Source organism: Halictus rubicundus, unplaced genomic scaffold, assembly GCF_050948215.1.
Source record: "Halictus rubicundus isolate RS-2024b unplaced genomic scaffold, iyHalRubi1_principal scaffold0160, whole genome shotgun sequence".
Taxonomy (NCBI): Eukaryota; Metazoa; Arthropoda; class Insecta; order Hymenoptera; family Halictidae; genus Halictus; species Halictus rubicundus.
The window spans coordinates 111,187-128,746 of NW_027488701.1; the positions used below are offsets into that span (position 1 = coordinate 111,187).

At 46.8% G+C, this 17,560-nt stretch overlaps 1 protein-coding gene across 1 annotated transcript; it reads right to left on the reverse strand.

Moving 5' to 3' along the window:
* Nucleotides 1-16,300: 16,300 nt before the first annotated feature.
* LOC143363870 (putative G-protein coupled receptor B0563.6) lies at nucleotides 16,301-17,357 on the reverse strand. Its single transcript, XM_076804400.1, has 2 exons — nucleotides 17,116-17,357; nucleotides 16,301-17,017 (listed from the first exon to the last, which is right to left on the reverse strand). The coding sequence occupies exons 1-2, from the start codon at nucleotides 17,326-17,328 to the stop codon at nucleotides 16,763-16,765; spliced, it is 468 nt and encodes a 155-aa protein (XP_076660515.1). The 5' UTR covers nucleotides 17,329-17,357; the 3' UTR covers nucleotides 16,301-16,762.
* Between the last annotated feature and the right edge of the window lie 203 nt (nucleotides 17,358-17,560).

Here is a 17,560-nt window from a genome sequence, read left to right on the forward strand (position 1 = left end):
TAATTTGTAAGATAAAAACTCTGGAACCGGTCATTTCGACCGGCGGTGGTAGGTTTAGTGTTAAGGTATATTAATAAAAAAAGAAATTTCGTGAAATTTTGTGCCTGATTTCAGTTGCATGTGCGACCGACGCGTTCTCCAAGTTAGAACTGGAGCACGCCCGGGCACCGCTCTTTCCTTGACCCGAAATGGCAGCGCATGGGGATCGATTTCAACGATTCTACACCATCCACGGTGGCACCGTAAAAAAACTGTTTACGATCGCTGATAAGCGGCCGCGAGACTTTTACGGAGCCTCTTATCGGATCTTCCAGTCGCCGTTGATACCGTCGCGCTTTGAAAACTTATTCGTCGTGAACACATACGTCGAGTGCCTCGTGTCAATGATACGCAGACGTGGAAGAATTCTCCAGAATGTGCATCGCGATACGTAACGTAAACCGAGAATCATTAAAACTAGGTTTATCGAACACTAAAATTGGCCAGATTGGATTATTTTATAAAAATATCAAGAATATATCCTTCCTATGAGAATATATCACCTTTTGTTACTTTATCTGGGCTTCGAATATCTCATTTAACTCGTCCATACCTCGCCGCTTTCCAGTGCCTGGAGGCACGAATCCATTCCAGCTCGCGAACGTGCAAGCTTCGAGAAATTAGGGTAGTAACCGGCCCTGCGAGACGGTAAGGGATAGTCTCGAGACGCGAAGTAGAGATACGGGTAACAGCGTATGCGAATAGAAAGGATAGGAAGGAAAGAACGGTTACAATAGTTGAAGCCATTTGCAATAACCCATATGATTTGTGGACCCCTAAGTATTCAATTATAGGCGGAATAATTACATAAATGTCGCACTGAAAACTGATGAATTCCCAGGAGCGAAAAAATGGTTATTTACCATGCGTATATCTCCGTAAAAAATTTTTTTTTCAAAAATCTGACTTTGGCACATCATGCACGCACTATTAGGCTATAAAAAAATTATTCCTTTTTTTATAAAAATCGAAAATTTATAAAATGGATTTTTTGCCGCCTTGGCACCATTGTGCGACGCACAGTGGGCAATTTGAGCGAAATCGGATTCAAAATCAAAGAACTTTCGATAGGAATGAGGTAGAGCGATGAAATTTTTTTTAAATTAAAGCTGAAACTTTGTCAAACGTGGCCGTACCAGCTTGTGTGACGATGAACGTTCGGGACGCCCAAACACTGCATCCAGTGACGATAACATCGCTAAAATTCACCAAATGGTGCTAGACAACCGTCGAATTCAAGTTAGAGAGACAGAAGAGGCCATAAATATATCCAAAGAACGTGTTTGTCACATATCGAATGAAGATTTAGGCTTGAGAAAGCTGTCTGCGCGTTGGATGCCGCGTTTGCTCACGTTGGATCAGAAACGTGTTCGAATGAACATTTCGATCGCTTTTTTGGCGCAATTTAGGCGCAATAAATCAGAGTTTTTACGCCGGCTAATTACTGTTGGTGAAACTTGGATACACCATTACACTTCCGAATCAAAAATGCAGTCAAAACAGTGGACTGCTTCGGGGGAATCGGCGCCAAAAAAGGCAAAGGCTGTTCCTTCGGCTGGGAAAGTGATGGCGATTGTTTTCTGGGACAGTCGTGGAGTTATCTTTATTGATTATCTTCAAAAAGGGAAAACCATTACAGGAGCATACTCTACGCGTCATTACTTGACAGGCTGAAGGCAGAAATTGCGGAAAAACGGCCAAATTTGCAGAAAAAAAATCTTGTTCCACCAAGACAATGCGCCGTCTCACACCTCAACGATTGCCATGGCAAAAATCCACGAATTACGGTTTGAACTGCTTCATCACCCACCTTACTCACCAGATCTAGCTCCAAGCGACTTCTTTTTCGTCATTTTCGTCGATTTTCATCAAATGAGGAAGCCATCGCCTTTGTAAATAGCTATTATGCAGAGAAAGACGGCAAGTAATATTTGGACGGGCTGGAGAGATGGGAGCATCGCTGGGAGAAGTGTATAGACTTACAAGGAGACTATGTAGAGAAATAAAAATAATTTTGAGGAAAAAATATCTTATATCTTTGTTAGGTCGGAAACTTTTCAAACCATCCTCGTACATATGTATAATTAGTACCATGTCGCATCGAGTTATAGCAGTTTCACGATCTACCAAAAAAAAAAATTTCTCATCAAATGGCAACTAAAGGTAAAAAATTTTCGAATTTATGTAGGATTTCCCTATTTTCACGATGTTGCGATCGAATTAAGTAATCGATCTACGCGGGTAGGGATCAATTAATGAGCCGACTCGCAACGAACATATACTATGATTTAATGAAAAATAAAATGATGGAACAAAGATTGGGTACAACGATACAACCGTACACGGCGACGACCGACGCGAGACTCTGTCGATCGTCTCTCCTTCGCATTTTTTATCGACGTTGTTCGATTGTCTTTTGTCTCGACGTTAGTCGTCCGTTTTTTCTCTGAACACGCGTTCGCCTGTTCTTCGCGGGAAGCGCGTTTCGCCTGTTTTTCGCTGGAATCTAGACATCCCACACTCGGTCATCCTGCAAATCTTCGGACCCCGAAGATGTACCCAGATACGGCTTCATATAATCGGCCGCGGTCGACGTTATTCTCGGCCCTTCAGTTTCACCAATTCGCACGACTTCGTATCGATCATTCCGTTTAACTTTTACAACTTTGTACGGCCCTAAAAATTTCGGTTTAATTTTTAGTCCAGTTCCAAACTGCGTCCTTTGGATCGCTACTAAATCCCCTTCTTTATATTTAATCGCTTCTTTACATTTTCGGTTATGGCCGCGACGATTTTCCTCCTGAATCTTAATAATATTTTCAACATGAACATCTCAAGAACTCATCATCTCAAGAACATCTCAACGGTTTCTTGTTCGATAAGCGAAAGAATTCTCACATCCTCTTTTTGTCACATCTTGACACCAAAAAGTATCTCGAATGGAGTCATACCCACCGCACGCTGAAAACTGCTATTTAAATATCGTTGCAACCGGTCGACGTGTTTGTACCAATGGTCGGCGTTATCTAACGAGAGTTTTGTCAACACCGGAATAATGGTACGGTTAACGCGCTCAACTTGTCCATTCGCGCGCGGCACACCCGTTGTGGTCGTAAGATGTTCGATGGACTCCGAAGCACAATACTCTTTGAATTCTTTCGACGTAAACGCGGTTCCCTTATCAGAAATAATACGCTTCGGATTTCCGAAAATTTTCTGTTGCGCGACCAACCTACTTAGTACTTCCGCTGTATTTGTCGTCTTCGTTGGGTAAATCCATACAAATTTAGCAAAAGCATCTACTACGACCAATATATACTTATAATTTTTTCCCGTCGATACCATCGGGCCTTGGTGGTCGATAGGATAAGTGCATAATGGTGTGTCTCCTTTGGGAACGGGGGAGAGCATCCCTTCCTTTTTACCTTTTTTCTTTTCGGCTAATATGCACGGTACGCAACAGCTAATTACTCTTTCTACTCGCTCGCTTAAATTCGGGATATAAAATTCTCCCTTAATTCGCTCTACAACTTTCTTCACTCCAAAATGTCCATTCTCATGCACTCGTCGAATAGTATCTACAAACATACTCGTTGGTAGTACTACAACAGTTTTATCACCGTATCTCTTTAACAATAAATCGTGTTCTATTAAATAGTCCTCGTACGCTTCCTTTTACAATACCTGTTTTATGGCTCGAATGCGTTCATCTTCGTTTTGTGTTTTCCGGATAATTTCGTGCATCTTATCTTCCACGATAAACACCGGATATCTACTTAGCGCATCAACGTGTTTCAGACGTTCACCCGATCGGTGTTCGATTTTATAATGGAACTCTTCGAGAGTCAACGCCCACCTCGCAACTCGCGGACACAAATCTTTCTTATACAGAGTCTTTTGCACCGCTTGGCAATCAGTAATTATTGCGAAATATAATCCTAATAGGTACACCCGAAACTTCTGCACTGCTCTTACTATCGCTAACAATTCTAATTCATACGAGCTGTACTTTCTTTCTGCATCTGTAGTTTTTTTGCTCATATAATGAACGGGATGGAACACCTTTTCGTCGCACGCTTTTTGCAGTAAAACTGCCCCGTATCCGTCTGAACTAGCATCGGTGTGTAATTCCGTCATAGCTGTGGGCTGAAAAATACGTAACACCGGTTTGCAACATAACGCGGTTTTTAGTGCGATAAACGACCGTTTTTGCTCTACGTCGAACCGAAATTTAACACCGTCTTTTAGTAAATCCGATAGTGGATACGCTATTTTTGCATAATTTTCTATAAACTTTCGGAAATATCCTGTAAGTCCGAGGAAACTCTGCACGTCTTTTTTCTTAGTGGGCTCTGGAAAAGCCTGTACCGCTTTAACTTTATTTGGTGACGGGCCGACATGACCGTTCGTAATAGTATGACCCACAAATTCAACTTCTCGCTGGAGGAATCTACATTTTTTCCAATTTATACGTAAACCATTTTTTTCTGCGACATTTAACGTGATTTTCAAATTTTCAAACGCGTGCTCATCGGTTGTGCCCGGCACAATCAGATCGTCCATATAGGTTATGACTGTTTTGTTTCTAACTAGTTCGCTGAAAATATTGTCGATAAATCGGAGGAAACTGGTAGGACTGTTACATAGGCCGAACGGGGTTCTGACGAACTCGTATTGCCCGTCGGGCGTTACAAACGACGTGTACTTTCTGCTTTCTTCGGCGACGGGAACATGAAAAAATCCGTTCTTTAGTTCAAGTACCGAGAAAACTCGCGCGCCCGATAAAGAATCAATACAGTCCTCGATCAGAGACATCGGAAATCTATCTTTGATTATCTGCCTATTTAACTCGCGATAGTCTATACATACGCGGTACGAATTGTCTTTTTTCGGCACGATAACCACGGGACTAGCATACTCGCTACAACTTTTTCTAATTATTCCCTCTTGCAACCATTCGCGTATTTGTTGATTTAATATTTCCTTTTCCTTAAAAGCTAAACGCCTGGGACGCAGTCGGACTGGATTTTTGTCTACAACCGTAGTTCGGGTTTCGACCGCTGTTTTTACATTTTTAGCCGGCTCATACCTTTCTACAACGTTCCGCAACTCTTTCTTAAATTGTCCATTAACAATGTCCAATTCACTTTGTTCGATGCAGTTGACGCTCGCCAGGCCACCCATCAGGACAGATTCCGCTGCATCGGCGATTGATTCGGGCCTTGGACTCACTTTTTTTTATCACGACTTCACCTTGGTTTATCTGCACTTGCACATCTTTTAAGAAATCTTGTCCTAGTATTAACTCGGTTGACATAGCGTCATTCGGCACCGTGAACATTTCAACGTCGAAGTCGTTATTGCCGACGCGCACTTGCGTTTTAAATATACCGACGGGTACCGTTCGCGCATTTCCAAAGCCGCTAAAAACCCGCGATGTCGACTGTAACTTAGGATTACCGATTTTGCGACACGTGTCTTCTCGCATTAAATTTACCTCACTTCCCGTGTCTATAAGCGCGTAACACACAACATTGTTTATACTAACAGCACTCAGCCGGTTTTTTACACTTCTTACACAGCTGACGTTGTCTCCACTATTTAGCGATTTTACACGCGTTTGGCAGTCTTTTGATAAATGTCCGAACTCGTTACACGCAAAGCATTTATGTAGGCCCCTTTCCTTTATGCGTGCAATTTTTTACATCGTGTTCCACTGACCCACAGGAGAAACAATGCATCTTCTTTTGAAACCTTGCCTCCTGAAACCGTGCTGGTCGTTGTTGCATCTTCCTGTCTTCTCCGTCGCGTTCCTTCCTTTCCCCGTGGCGTCTGCCGCTGTCGGCGTCCTTTTCTTTCTCTTTTCTTCGGTCGTATAGTTCCAAGCTTCTCCTTAATTCGTGAAGCGACATCGCTGCATACAGCATCGTTTTGTTGTGTTCTCGATCTTGGATGCCATTAATAATATGTTCGATTAACGCATCTTCTTCCACGGATCCTTGGCTTGCAATTCCTTGCATGGCCCCCACATACTGTCGCGCGCTCTCATTCGGCCGCCTTTTTCGTTTACGCAACTCTTCATCGATTAACGCGCCGTTCATTTCCGCCTTAAATTCTCGCAACAGCCTCTTTTTAAGAATCTGCCATGATACTATCCCTTTTTCGTAGGTAACAAACTGTTTCGCCGATCCCTTCATCATTCTTTTTCCGTATAACAACTTTTGTAAGTCGTTCCATTCAAGCAACGCACTTAGTTCTTCGAAATCGTTGACCCACTTTTTAATTGGCAATTTGTCGTCACCTGTGAAGTATGGGATACTATTGTCGACGTCTTTAATTGTGAATTTTATCACTTCGTTTCTTGAGCTGGTATGTCTCCTCGGTGTGCGATGTTTTTTATCTTCTTCCATTGCACTTTCCATGTTTTCGTCGGAATCGTCGTCTGTTTCCTCGTCTTCGGATTCTTCTTCCTCCTCTTCTGTTCCGCCGCGCAGGTAATTTTTCAGTCTCACTCGCATCTCGTTCTTGTTGCCTGTACCTGCTAGTTGCAACTCTCTTAATTTTTCTCGCAACTCTTTCACCTTCGTTGAGTCTATCGTCTCTTCTGACAATTTTTCGTTCGTCCTATCCTTAGTCTTCATTTCGCTTCCGTTCAACGTTCCCAAGTTGCCCTCTGCACCTCCGTTCATCTCGGTAATTTTCTGATTACAACGTAATGTCGCTCGCTGATTGTTAACAACTTCCTTCGGCTAGTGGCCAACTTACACACTGCCGTACAACTGAATAAATCGCGAAACGACACTTTCAACTTTAACTGAACCTCGTAACCGAATCGTCCCGATCACTTGATCTAATTGCCCACGCAATCCCGGACGAGCCCCCAAATGTAGGATTTCCCTATTTTCACGAGGTTGCGATCGAATTAAGTAATCGATCTACGCGGGCAGGGATCAATTAATGAGCCGACTCGCAACGAACATATGCTATGATTTAAAGCTGAAAGCCATAAATTAATGCCCTTCTCCGATTTCTAGCCATCCTTCGAAAACTAGAAGAATGCTAATTCTCGAGTGGCCGTACGCACGGTCCTCGAGGGTTTTTTAGCTGATGGCATTGGAAAGTGGCCATAAAAGTTCAATCCGGGAAATCCTCGCTCCGCGTACCACCCGCAATGTACCGGAGGTCTCGGATTCGAACAAAGCGGGCCTTACAGCCCGCTCAAGCGTCGACCAGGCCAAGAGCGCAACCCCTCTTGTGCCACACGTGCGCGTGCCCCTTAACCGTCGTCACCGGACCCAAGTTAAGGGGCAATAAATTCGTTCGCGAGCCACTTAGGCTAAATACTCGGGCTGTTCCGGGCAGAGTTGGGCAAAATATTTATCTAAATAAAAATTTCGAATAACGAATAAAAGATAAAAATATTTTTATTCGTTATTCGAAGGTTCGAATAAAAAAAGTATCTTTATCCGACGAGTATCGGATAAATACTTTTATCCGACGAGAATTTATCCGACGAATAAAGATAATTTTTTTTATTCGAAGCGGATTTATTCGAACTTCGAATAATTTTTTCATCTTTAATCTGTATCTTTTATTCGAAGGCTTCGAATAAATCTTCGAATAACTTTTGCCACGGGCGAGAACCGGAGCCCGCCATGATGCGACACCGGCGCGCCGGATGCGTGACGACACCGGAAAAGCCGGCCGCGAACCGTACCGCACCGCACCCCCTCGCCCGGCAAGACGAGAGAGACGAACCGGAAAACGGTCTCTTGGGTTTTCCGCCGTCATAGCGATCAGTCGCATGATCGAACCGTATTCCCCAGCCGCCGATATCGACCGCCCGGATACGATCGACCCGCGCTGTTCCGACGCCGAGAAACCGCCCGCCGATTCTCGCGGAATACTATTTTACCCGCGGGTCTTATAACCGCGAGTGTGCCGAGTTATTCGCGACCCGCGAACACCGATCTACGCCGCTGCGTGCCAGACCACCTGGAGAGCCGCCCCGAACGCCGAGCGATCGAGGACCGGACCCAGGGTAAGTACCTTACTTTCCCGTTAACCCGATACCTCCGCTTCCGCCCACACACCCACGGAGAGCGAACCACCCGCAGCCGGCCCCTCGCCGGCCGTCCTGGGGCACGGGCTCTCCGCCCGCCGAAATTACCCTGGTCCGGATACGCCGCCGCGTACGGCCCCGACCCCGCCGTAACCTGAGGCACGAACCGCGACCGCCGACCGCCGAAACGCGAAGCCGGGACAGTGACGAACGTTTGGAATACTCGCGTCGTTAATCACCCGTGCCCGACCGTCCGCGTCCCGCCGTAACCCTCGCGTTATCCTGCGAGAACCCTGGCACGGCGAGCCAAATCCGGCCGCGAGGAATCCGTTGTGACGAGATCCGCCGGGAAACGGACTCGTTACAAGGGGTTCATCCCTCCTTCTTCAAGTAGTAGCTGTTTCGTACCGAGACTAAATATTGACTTAATACCTGCTTCTTAAAACGGTCAAGATGGCCACTGGAGTTCATTCAGCCTGCTTTTCTTAAAAATCGGCGAGTACCGATCTCCTCGAAGCGTTCCCGGATCGTCATAGACATGTATATTTAATAGTTAATAATTTTTCAAGTCAATTGAACGTTGTCCGATCCGAAATTTCGCGATCACTGAGCCGATCAACGTAGTTCAGGTATAAATAGAACGCGTCCAGCAACGCCGAACGATTGAACCTGCGCCCTTGAAACGCATCCCCCTGAAAAATCCGCCGCCCCTACGGTCCACGCTCGATGGAGTTTCGCTGTTCGGCTTTTCGAATTCTAATGCGAGCGAATTCGTTCGCGTTAACACGCTGGCAATCGAGCAACCTCGCTTTTCACCCTTTCTTGCCGAGGGTGGCCATTGTCGGGCGGCGTCGGACGCTTCCCGTATACCAAATGAGCGCACAGTCGCCCGTGCAAATTTTGCGTTCTATCCGCAATTCTATCCGCGACAAAAACAGAATAATACGTTCTCACGGTTGAACACGGTGTCTTAAATTAAAACAATTGCGAAATATTCGCATAAAGATGCAACACAATCGGTAGTGAACGCGTGAGCGTGATCGCTGGCGAGCGTCACGCGTGACCCGAGACGCTCTAAATAAAAACTCCGACGCAAGTGGCAAACAATAAGATCCGCTGAACTGACGCAAACGGTGTGCCGGTGTAAGGGTTAAGGACACTCTGGAAAAAAGAAAAGCGTGGGCCACGTTTGCGTGGGCGGCGACGCGGATCGCAATAGGGACAAAACGGGTAAAGCGTCGAGTAAAACTGAAAGTCGCGCGCGTGCATACATGCAACATGCGACACGGAACACAGAACCAGCGCGTTCCCGTGAAAAGAAAACGTCGGAGGGGCTGTCGGCGTTCGAGTCGCCGCGAGGAAGTAGAATAGGTCGGCGTTCAGTCAGACCGGAGACGCGCTCCTATTCGTCGAAGGCTGAAGAACAGAAGAACGGCGTCGTTCCCGTCGCCGTCGCCGTCACTCGGAATAACGTTACCCGTGCACGTCGTCACGGGTCCGTATTGAATTATGAAAATCATTTTGACGAGGCGACTTCGCTCGCCTTTGTCACCGGCCCTTGTCGAATTGCGGTCTCCCGGCGTTGCTTTCAAATCCAGCAGCAGCTCAGAAAAATTCAGAAAAGAACCCGACACTTACAATCGAATTTATCGCCATCCTGCGAATGCTTCTACAAAGGATGAATTTCGCACATATATAATAAAATTGAGTAACTACAGTTTCAAACCGTGCAAAGATTTAATGAATTCAAGAACGGGGACACATTACTGTCGACCTTTTCATTTTAAATTCTATTCCTGATTGCCGCTGGCGTGCATCTGACGTTTTCTTTTAAACAACGCACAATCGCAACATTGATATTTCAAAACAAATTTTATCATTTTTATCCTTGCTTTCAGAATTTCATTATTTTCGCCGGTACTCGGTATTAGAAAGGGAAAAACGTGCCGGTCGCGAATGTGTCAAAATAATGAAAAATCGAGGCAGACAATTTTTATTTTGCGTAAAAACCTACAGTCCACCGATACAGAAAATATTCTACCTTTCGTAAAGTCAAATTCGAAAGTTATATTTGGTATTGAGAGGTTTGCTGTTTATCATCCAGGGTTAAAAAAAAAATTGTGAAAATATCCAGAGGATCAGTTTTCGAAATTCTATCCCCGGAACATGGTCGTTTTCTGTATCGAATTGGTCTTGCTAGCTGGCACCGGAGATCAAGCGGAAAGCAACCGCGAGTACCTAGAAATAAAAATACTTTTGCTCAGCCGGAATCGCATATTAAACGAGAGCGCGACGAATCGTTGGGTTCGAGCGCTCGATTCGGATCGATAGATTTAAAACGAGCCCCCGGAATCGGTCCTGCCCGACGCCGCTCTCCAGTCATGAATAAAAGAAAACCTCTTGCTCGAGACGGTCTTAACGCGAAGCTCCCGGGGTATTTAGGACCGTCCAATTTTCCGCGTTCGCGGTTTCGACGGATTCTTTTCCGCACGGCTTTTGAACGGTGTTGACGAAGAACTCGGGGTTGCTCGGGCAACCAACGTCGACGACAACGGACAACATTTCAACCTGACGCGATTCCCCCGAGTATTAATGGCGAGAGGCAGTAATTGCACGCTGTCGCGGCGGCGGCTCTCGATCGCGGTCGCTTCGGTGTTCGCTTTCCTCGTTCTCGATAGGTTTCGCCATTTTTATAGCTTGCAGAGTCGATTTTTTCGGCTCGCGCGAGTGCTCGCGGTCTTGGGAACACGCCCGACTAATTGGGACGGGGATATTGGGCGCGCGGCTTGCTCGATTTGCCTGGGAAATTCCGAATTACGAAACTTCGATTTGCCAGAAAATTCTCACATTATTCTCGACTCATTAAAATTTTCATTAGAAGAACTATTGAGAAGTACTGTCTATAGAAGTATTTACACTAACGAGCAACACTGAGTCTACACTATTTGAAGCAACATAACCTTTTAAAAATTAGATCAAATGACTTGAATTTTATTGAGAAGTTAGAAGGATTAGTTTATTAGACGAGGTGTAAAAAATTCGAATTGGTCGGAATCGCAAAAGAAATAGTAAAAGTTGGTTTTTTCAGCTTTTTTATCTGAGCCTGTATTGAAAATTTAAAGAATGTATTCGATTCGCTCGAATAAATTGTATCCATGCTGAAAATTTCGAGTTATAAACGATTAAAAGTGCGATTTTGAGTCGAAAATCGTGAAAAACGGCCATTTTTCCACTTTTAATCGTTTATAACTCGTAAACGGAAGTTATGTTGCTTCAAATAGTGTAGACTCAGTTTTGCTCGTTAGTGTATCTTCTCTTTCCTACAATCGATTCACAAATTTTTTCTTTTGCACAAGGATCCGCAGCCTACGGACGAAAATTCTGAGGAAGCGAGTCGAAGATGACGGTACTCTAACGCCGTGTAAAATGAAATCATTTGAAACGCCGCAATATCGTCTTTCGTTTGATATTCTTAGCATCCGATGAACCCGATATCTTTGAGATACAGATCTTCCCGGCGCGAGGTGGAAGGGCGAATATGCGCGTGCCGTTCCGTTCGCCGCAACGCGTATTTTCGAAAACGCGCATAGTCAGTTGCGAGGACATGCATTTCTGTCCGTTACCGGACAGAAACAATTTGACTTAGCCGGCTCACTTTCGAACCGTGGGGGCTCGGCGAAAAGCAGAAAGGAAGAAGCTGGGAGACAAGAGCGGACGCATCAGTCCGGCGATGGGCCTGCAACCGAACAACTTTCCCTGATGCCGAAAACGCGACGGCAAACCGATAAAACTTTCCGCCGAACACCGCGGCGACAGAATTAGGAACCACTTAGCCACCGTGTCGACGACGGCCCCCTAGTTTCCCGAGGACGACGAAACTTCCCAGGCTGCGATCATCCTGCGACTGACGTTTCCGCGAGATCCACGAATTAGCGTCTTCGCTGTCTCTCGACGCGTATCTTGCCGAAAGTCTCGCGGAAACTACGGCAGACGCGTGTGATAAAGTTACAACGAGCTAGAAGATTCTCCGTCGAAATTCTGTGCGGCGTGTCTGGAATTCCTTGCTGCGCCGAGTTCGAGGAAAACGGGGCACGAAATAATTCGTGGAAACGCTGCTTTTCAGTCAAGCCTGCTTTTCAGTAAAACTGCACTAGTTGAAGACCTGCATGTTTCTGCATATTGATCGTTTCAAATATGAATCAAGCAACTCTCCAAACCTGGACTTACCTGGTTGCGAGGTCTCTGCTGGGAATCGCCGTAGCAGGATTGTAAACAATTTTTACTAACTTGTTTGGATTCGCTGAACTGCTAAATGTTTAAAACTAGCACCTTCTATATGGTTTGAATATTTCGTAAAGGAGGGTACGTGCGTCGCATGTTTAGGGAGACGGTTCGAGGGCATGAAAGAACTATCGCTGCCGATTTTATTTCCAAAAAATAAAAGTATTTATTGCCACGCAACCGTGCGTAACGCGTACTTAAGCCTAAGCTCTTTCGGCGCGCGTTTCAATCGTCGTAATATGTACAATTCGATTCCGTGCTGAATTCAGTGTCGAATTTCGTGGTCGATTCGACCCCTACCTTGCCGCGCAGGTGAGAATGGAAGAGCTCCCGAGAAACACCGCATTCGGATCGAATACACGTAGGACCCCCGTTAACTTTTGACGACGAACCGCGAAACAGATAATCCGGTTGCCCGGCAGTGTGCGAGCGCGCTCGGTGCCAAGCAAACAACCGGGAAATTCGTTTATCATGGTCCAGGAAGGACGCGTCCCTTCGTCCTGGGATCCTCGATGAGAATTACGTCGCCGCGTTCTTCACGGACGCGGTCCTCGAAACCCTGTGCCACCGGAAACCCCGCCTTTCCACTGACCTCGAGAGGATAGGACAATCGACCTCGGGAGACGGATCTTTGAAACTTCGAAACGCTTCTTCTTAGGGCTTTCTTCTTGATTAAGGGACACAGCCGAGACGCAGTAGCGAACAAGTCTTTTTAATAGCTGGTACGGTTTGATTACCAGCGATTACTTCATAATTTTTGGAACTTCATCGTTCACGGATATGAATTTTTTAATAGACCCTTCTTCAGCGACAGCAATTTAAATTCTGTGGTATCATAAATTTAGGCAGAATGTCGTTGGGCCTCCAATGGCAGGAAGAGGGCCATAGAACATCGAGACCTGACGAAGACCAGGCCCAAGGGATAAGGGCCATAAAAGAGAAAGTGTCCCTGACGAAAACCAGGCCCGAGGGTAGGCTGGGATTTTCGAGGGACACACACAGGGTTTGGGGATGATTGCGGGTGCGTGAACGACAACTATAACAGGACATTTTTGGGGAGAACGGACAGACTTATCGTTCACTGCGGAGAGCGAAGAGCGTACGCGTTGTGCGAGAGTTTCCGACATCGTAGTTATCTATTCAATACCCTTTTTCATATTTTTAATAAACAAACATTATAAACCGTATACTACAATTCTGCACCAGAATTGTAATGCACCCCCAGCGATGTAATAATTTCGTAATAAAGTGATCGTTATCAAGCTTCTATGGATAGGCTGGATAGGCAAATAAAGTGTTTCACGGTGAAGAAACAGCGGCGATGGGTGAAGGCACTTTCGATCAACTGGTTGCAAGCAGTCGCAATGTCTAGATGGGAGTCCACCGTTCGACGTCGATGCCAGAAGAGAATGCACGCCGTGTGCTGCAGGGTAAAGGTCATATCGGGAAGGATGGGTAGCAAGAGATAGAGCAAACACGGTTGGCTCGTTCGGCCCCACGGTGCTGTCCTTGCGGTGCGAGTCCAGTTTCGCCGGATCAAGACTTTTTCTCCCACTGTAGCTTTCCCCTTCTACGACGCCATACCCCCGTTCCCCGACGGCGAGCGTCCCCACATCTCCGCCACGGCCCGGTCACGTGACTCGTCTCGTCCCTGTCCTGCACGCGTCGCAACGTCACGTGACCAGTCCGGCGACCACAGAGAGAGGGTAATTGTATTCCCCTCGATTTCCCCGGTCGGACGACACTGGGGTGCGACCGACGGCGAAGCCACCCTGTATCGACCCAGCAACGCCCACCCAAACACCGACCACCCCCACCATGGATGACCCTGTCTACCGCCACCAGCGCCACGCAGTCCAAAAATTTCGATAGGATGCACCCGCGTCCTGCGTCCCTCTTTTATCCCTCCCGCGTCCCCTCCTGCCCCGTTGCTCGTTGCATATTCCCTGACACTGCAATTTTTCCTTATTTAGCAGCGCTGCGCCGTAGATACCGGTAAGGAAGTCACCTGACGCAATTAACGCACCGTAACCAGATGGCTCTACCGCGACCAACCGGTGTCATCACACGTCACCCACTTTTTTCGTGTCCGTAAGTACCTGTAATTGTACCGGCGAGCACGAGAAGAGCATTCTCCTGCTTCCATTGTTCAGCGGTCGTCGGTATACCTGCAACGGCTCCGCCAATGCGAGCGTCCCTAATTCGACCATGAATTCGAGCCTGGTAACTCGGGACCTGTTGCAGTCATTGGTCATCCCCGATACTGATCCTCCGGGAGCGTCATTCGCAGCTGCACAATTCGTCCACCGGCACCAAGGTCGTCCATGCTTCTCGCCGCCGAGGATCCAAAGTGATGACCAAGAAAATTGGACTTGCTACGGTTTCTAAAATAAATTTTGAAATTCTAGAATTTTCAATTGTCGGAGCACAATTTAGCAGCACCTTCCACTGCCAAGAACAAAGGACTATCTTCAAGAAATTGATTTCTAAAATTCTAGAATTTTCAATTGTCCCGATCGGAGCACAATTTATCAGCACCTGCTGTCAAAACCAGAGGGCTATCTGCGAGAACTTGATTTCTAAAATTCTAGAATTTTTAATTGTCCCGATCGGAGCACAATTTGTCAGCACCTTCCACTGCTAAAAACGAAGGGCTATCTACAATAAATTGATTTCTAAAATTCTAGAATTTTCAATTGTCCTGATCGGAGCACAATTTATCAGCACCTGCTGTCAAATTCGAAAAATCAAATCGTTCCGTGCGAAAGGCTGTAGTTACCGGTCGAGAGTACATCGGGAATTTCGAAGTTTCGAGTCTGCGTGCAGGCTTGTCCACACTGACAGACAGCCCACTCACACACACACACAGTCTGCACACAATCCGCGTACGATGTATGTGCACTGCACATTGTGCAGTATATGTGGACAGTCTGCGGGCTGTTTGCGGCGCGGCGGCGGTTCGGAATTCATTATCGAGTTATGTCTTTTTTGACCCGGGAAGGGCGTTCGAATCGAAAGAGCAGAAGAGTTCGAGGGTTTCGGGGAATAAATACCTTTCATTCAGTCAGTTTCTCTACATTCATGTGGGATCAGGACCCCCAGACCAAAAGTATGTAGGAGATCGGGAAGAACGGGAGGGTTCCGTGGGTGAGCGCGTTAGTCGATCGGCTACCACCAGTGAGGTCGCGGGTTCGATTCCCGGCGGCGGTGCCCTCGTTTTTCCCGAGATCCTACATTCATTACATGAATTATTCATTACATGAATTTAATACATCTATACACGAATGATGATAACTTAAATTAGCCGTGTGTAGCAAGTTTTTCGCGCGCACACACGTCGGCAGTCGCGTTTGCTTGCGCCCCGCGCGCGATTATTCGATTGCACTGTCCGACAAATTGTTAAACGCTCTTCCGCCAATCTCTGACGTCCATTGGGCGACACAGGACGTTCCCGTTTGGAACGCAAATTCGGAAATGGAATTAAATCGAGGAACTCAGTCGGAATTACGTTCGAGGCTAGTCATTCTCGAAAGGTATCGCGCGACGACTGGAAACGGCAGAACGTTTCATGCAGGTTCGAAACATAGGGGAGAGTTTCCCCGAACGTAATTGCGTACGTACTCGCTAAATTATTCAACTCTAGACTTGTGTAAGTGGTTATGAAAAATTCAGCAGGGGTCGATGCACCCTTCAGCCTTGTTTTTACGCACAAAGAAATACCACGTGAAAACGAACGGCGCTAAAGAGTTCTATCTAGGCTTGAAAAGTAGTGGTGTAACTTCCCGGAAGACAATGGTACGCACGCTCGATAAATTACGGTGCGCTGAACACGGTCGTAAACTTAAACTCGGGGAGTTCAACCGGTTGGTCGATAATAAAGATTTCAAACAAAGTCCAGCGTGCACGTCGATATAAAAATCGAGCGGTTAAAAACAGGTCGATGCGTTCATTTTCGAAATTCTTAAGCAAGTTTCGAGTTCGCGTTCGAGAGGCTCCGTGGGGATCGCCCAGGGGACGTTACGGATTACAATTCATATTAGACAGTGCCGTCGAACGCGAGCGAAACGTCTCGTCGCCGCCCACGCAAATCGTTTTGGTCCGCGAAATTTATGGTCACTGGCAAAGGTGGTCGCCAAATGTTTGGAAAAAAAGGTCCTGTCGGGACCGCGCGTGCCGCACGGTCGGACAGGCCCAGCGGTACTCGGCTGGCAACGTTTATGATGGGGTAGTTTAATTTTCTACACCCGTAAAGTCATTCGGAAATAAAATAATTTCTGCCATCCTGCAAAAGTCAGGGTAGGTTTCATTACCTTAGACCCTAACATCTGCAGGCGGTCAACTCTAACATCTTGCGATGCGAATCGCGTACCGCTACATCGCCTAAACGTTGGCTCTGTCGAGATGGCTGGTAGCGGCAACGGTGATGGTCGTCGACGAGTTTGTGGTTCTGATCGTGGGCCTCGGCTGGGGAGAACGTTCCATCGGTAGACGCCGTCCGTTCCGGCGGTTGTGTCCCCAGGGCCACTGCAACGCTCGGAGCAAGGTGTTCCGGAAGTCCTCCGAGAACAGACAGTAGATGTAGAACGTCATCGAGTAATTGATCACCTCCATCATGTTCGCAAACGCCCGGAACGCCTGGAAAAGCGAGGGCAGAACGGTTCGAGTGAAACTTTGGTCGGAACACCGGTTCCTCGTCAAAGCGAACGCAAAGTCTATTAAACGCGGTGACCGACCTGGTAAGGATAGTGGCTGAGAATGCTCTCCCGCAACGTCACGTTCAGAATGACCATCGGGCTGACGCAGAGGAGGAACAGGATGCTGGTGCTGCCCAACAGAAGCATCAACCTTCGTTCCTCCGCGAATATTCTCGCGTCTCTGTCGTTGCTGGCGGTTCTCGAGAGCGTCGTCCTCCTGCGACGTTGGCAGGATCGTTTGTAGGCTATCATTATGCGAAGGTTGAAGTTCGCCAGCAGGATCGTCGGGACCACTTTGAAGATCACCTCCAGCGCCACCTTGTATATCTGAAGAGACCGGTTTTAGGTATTAGATATGCCTTCTAGATAATCTTCTAGCGGTAGTTTCGAGGGATTTAACAAGAACGTTTCGCAATTCTCTTTTCTATACAACAGTTCGAATGGGATTACGCCCACGTGGGAATTTGTGAGGTTAAGTGTGCCG

Bases quoted from the DNA above. Each gene is read 5' to 3' on its own strand.
- LOC143363870 (XM_076804400.1), bottom strand. From the start codon at position 17,328: ATGATAGCCTACAAACGATCCTGCCAACGTCGCAGGAGGACGACGCTC. The intron at 17,018-17,115 runs GTCGGTCACCGC...TCGCTTTTCCAG, and splicing joins TCAGCCACTATCCTTACCAG to GCGTTCCGGGCGTTTGCGAA.